This window comes from Chondrus crispus, genomic scaffold (assembly GCF_000350225.1).
Source record: "Chondrus crispus Stackhouse genomic scaffold, scaffold_10, whole genome shotgun sequence".
In the NCBI taxonomy this organism is placed as follows: Eukaryota; Rhodophyta; class Florideophyceae; order Gigartinales; family Gigartinaceae; genus Chondrus; species Chondrus crispus.
Window position 1 is genome coordinate 233192 of NW_005178942.1, and position 3111 is coordinate 236302.

Sequence of the window (3111 nt, forward strand, 5' to 3'; positions counted from 1 at the left end):
GTGACGTACCAATATTTAGACTGGATGTACACAATGATTGTGAGCCGCACGGATCCAAGTGCTGATCAGAATAGCTCAGCACTCAGACAATTTTACTGCACTCGTATTTGGGAATTGTGCAACATGATCGCCCAGCTGCGGCTGTGACACCGACGGTTTCTTTACCGAGCCTCGCATATCATGTGCACGATGATAATGGCTGTGAGCGAATGTGATGCCAAAAGCGTGTTGCGGTTCGGGAATGATTCCTATCATATTCATGGCCTCCCGCGGAGTCATGAAAGCGCTCCGCAATTGGACAATGTGCAATATTTAAAAAGCTCAAAATAATTGGTTGTTTTTAAAAATGGCAACAGCCATCAATGGAATCCTGGGGAATCCCTAAAGCCCCCCGTCGCCTACTAACTCGTTGCTCTCTCCTCCTACCCCTGCGATGTTCTCCGCCGATTAGGACTTCCGTTTTTGTTGGCCGTCCAATCCACCAAGTCACTCCCGCCCTCTTGTTCTATCACCGTTTGAGTTCATGTCTCAATTCCTCCACTTGCCTTCCGCCCCGGCCCGCTGCCTGCGCTCCGAACCTCGGCCTCCTCAACGCTCTCAGCAGACGTTTCCACAATCCGCTCTACTTCACTATCATCCCTGGCCCCCCATACCCACCCCTCCGCTCTCACCTCGCTTCGACAGAGAGACAGTCGCATGCCCCCGACCCCTCGCTACCCTTGACCGTGACAGGGATGGTGTTCGCCTCCAAAGCTTCGGCTGCTTTCACGCTCTCCAAGAGCCTGGTTCCTAGACTGAGAATTGCGACTGAACCCTCCTTCGGGCTTGGAGCTTTGTTGCGAATGATGCGACCCTTGCCAATCGCAATCGCATGACCTCCTTCTGGCATCACATCATACTTGCCACCAAGCTTCTGATTAATAACATCAAGACCCACCCCAACTCCACGAGGGTAGCGCACGACAGAGGAGCTATCGTTAATTGCCAATGATGTGGCGACCATATTTTGTAGCTCACACTCATCGCTGGGGGCCATGATTATCATGTTATGAATGCAACCAATGTAGGCAAGATCAAATGAGCCATGATGCGTTGGTCCGTCGTTTCTGACGAGTCCCGCGCGGTCCAGAATGAATTGTACAGGCAACTTTTGAATGGAAACGTCGTGAATGAGTTGATCGTAACCTCGTTGCAGGAAGGTTGAGTAGATGCAACAGAACGGCTGTATCCCTCGCATGCCATGCCTCCAGCCATCGTCACTGCGGGTTGCTCAGCAATGCCGACATCGTGGCACCGCTTCAGAAAACGTTCCCCGAAAATATTTAAACCAGTGCCTCCGGGCATGGCCGCTGTAATGGCGACAACCTTGCGATCATGTTCGGCCTCAGCGATCAATGCTTTTGAAAAGACGGAGGTATAGCTGGGGGTCTGGGAGACACTCTTATGCTGCTTGCCGGTGCCGACGTCAAAACGGGCGACACCGTGGTATTTGTCTAGGGAAGCCTCCGCGGGGGGGTATCCCTTGCCCTTTTCAGTCTTGACATGGATCAAGACGGGTTTGTTGCCAGGCATGTCGCGGACGTTCTCGAGTACGGGAACAAGGGTATCAAGTTTGTGTCCATCAATGGGACCAACATAATAAAAACCAAGCTCCTCGAAAAGCGTACCTCCCTGCGCCATGATGCCCCTCGTATATTCGTCAAACTGCGCTGCGACGTCCTGGATCTCCTCTGGGAAGAGCTTGGAGAAGCTTTTGGCCATACCTCTCATATCCTGGAACGGCCTCGATGACATGAGGCGAGAAGTATAATCACTGAGAGCACCTGACGGACGAACGCCGGCGACCGTTTTGGTGCCTGTGGGCAGAGATACTTGGTCGTTATCGTTAAGAATGACAATCATATGGTTGAAACATTACCGTCTTCGGCCGGGGTTTCTCTTTCACTACATCCACGATGTACATCATACATGCGTCATAAAACACATCAAAAGTATGTTTTTGTAGATGGATGAAGGAAGTATTTTGCTACATCGCTACCTTTTTCCTGTCCAGACGGACCCAAAACCGTGACCGAAAACACGAATGGGTTTTCATCACCTTTTTGATTCTGACGCTCTGCACGACTTTTGCGACGTCGTACACGGCGTCTCCGGTGAACGTGAGGGCATCTCTCTGTGCGCCGCGCATGTCGATGAGGGCGATGCCGCCGTGCACGCGGGCGAGGACGTTGATGGGGACGGGGTCGCCGTGGATGACGCGGGCGGCGCGGCCGCGGCGGCCACGCGCGTACGCGCGGAGGAGGGGGAGCAGGGCGTCGAAGTGGGCGGCGGGGAGCCCGGCAGCGAGGTCTCCAAAGCCACAAACCGGTCCATTTTCCGTTGCGTAAATTTGCAGTTTCCCTGTCATGGTGATTGAGAACGAATTCCGCCACCCAGTCACGTGCAAATCCACATCTCCAGAAATCATCTTCGGCTTGCGCGGCTCGGTAGGGAACCGATATTTTATCTCCCCATCAAAACTGGGCTTCGACAGTCGAGCTATGAAAACGGCAGCAGAGTACTCCGATTCTCAGTATCCGCCAAGCTTGTAACCCGGGAAACCCATGTTCGTGTTTCCGCCAACGGTAATCAGAAAATCGCCGTCCTGGCTAAACACTAATCCGTTCACTGAGTGGTCATGATTGGAGACAGGAATGCCACTGACGATTCGCTTGTCGTACACCAAGCAGACGCCTGAGTCTGTTGGATCAGTGCCCGGCTTCAAACGGCCAACGGCTTCATTCGAACATATGTCCTTGATGCTCCGATCTACACGTTCCCGCTCATTCCAGAATATCGTACTTGTCGATGCGTATGGTTTCATCTCCTTGTCACGCGGATCGAATGTTATGGCGAGAATATCCCGGGCAGCAGGAATACTGTTTTTTGTGTACTTAGCATCTTTCAATGCTTTCGAGTGACATTGTGATGTCATCTTAAGAGTATCCACGTCGTACTCCACCAATTGGACGGTGCCACCCAGAGTACCAAGGTAGATATTTCCATCTTGTCCAATCGCAACAGAAGGAGGCAGCTCAAGGGTGTCCAACAGACTGCCATTCGCTTTCTTCA

At 52.4% G+C, this 3111-nt stretch overlaps 1 protein-coding gene across 1 annotated transcript; it reads right to left on the minus strand.

The window, feature by feature from the left end:
* Positions 1-1041: 1041 nt before the first annotated feature.
* On the minus strand, positions 1042-1902 carry CHC_T00001454001 (hypothetical protein). Its single transcript, XM_005712587.1, has 2 exons — positions 1781-1902; positions 1042-1687 (listed from the first exon to the last, which is right to left on the minus strand). The coding sequence occupies exons 1-2, from the start codon at positions 1900-1902 to the stop codon at positions 1042-1044; spliced, it is 768 nt and encodes a 255-aa protein (XP_005712644.1).
* Positions 1903-3111: the final 1209 nt, after the last annotated feature.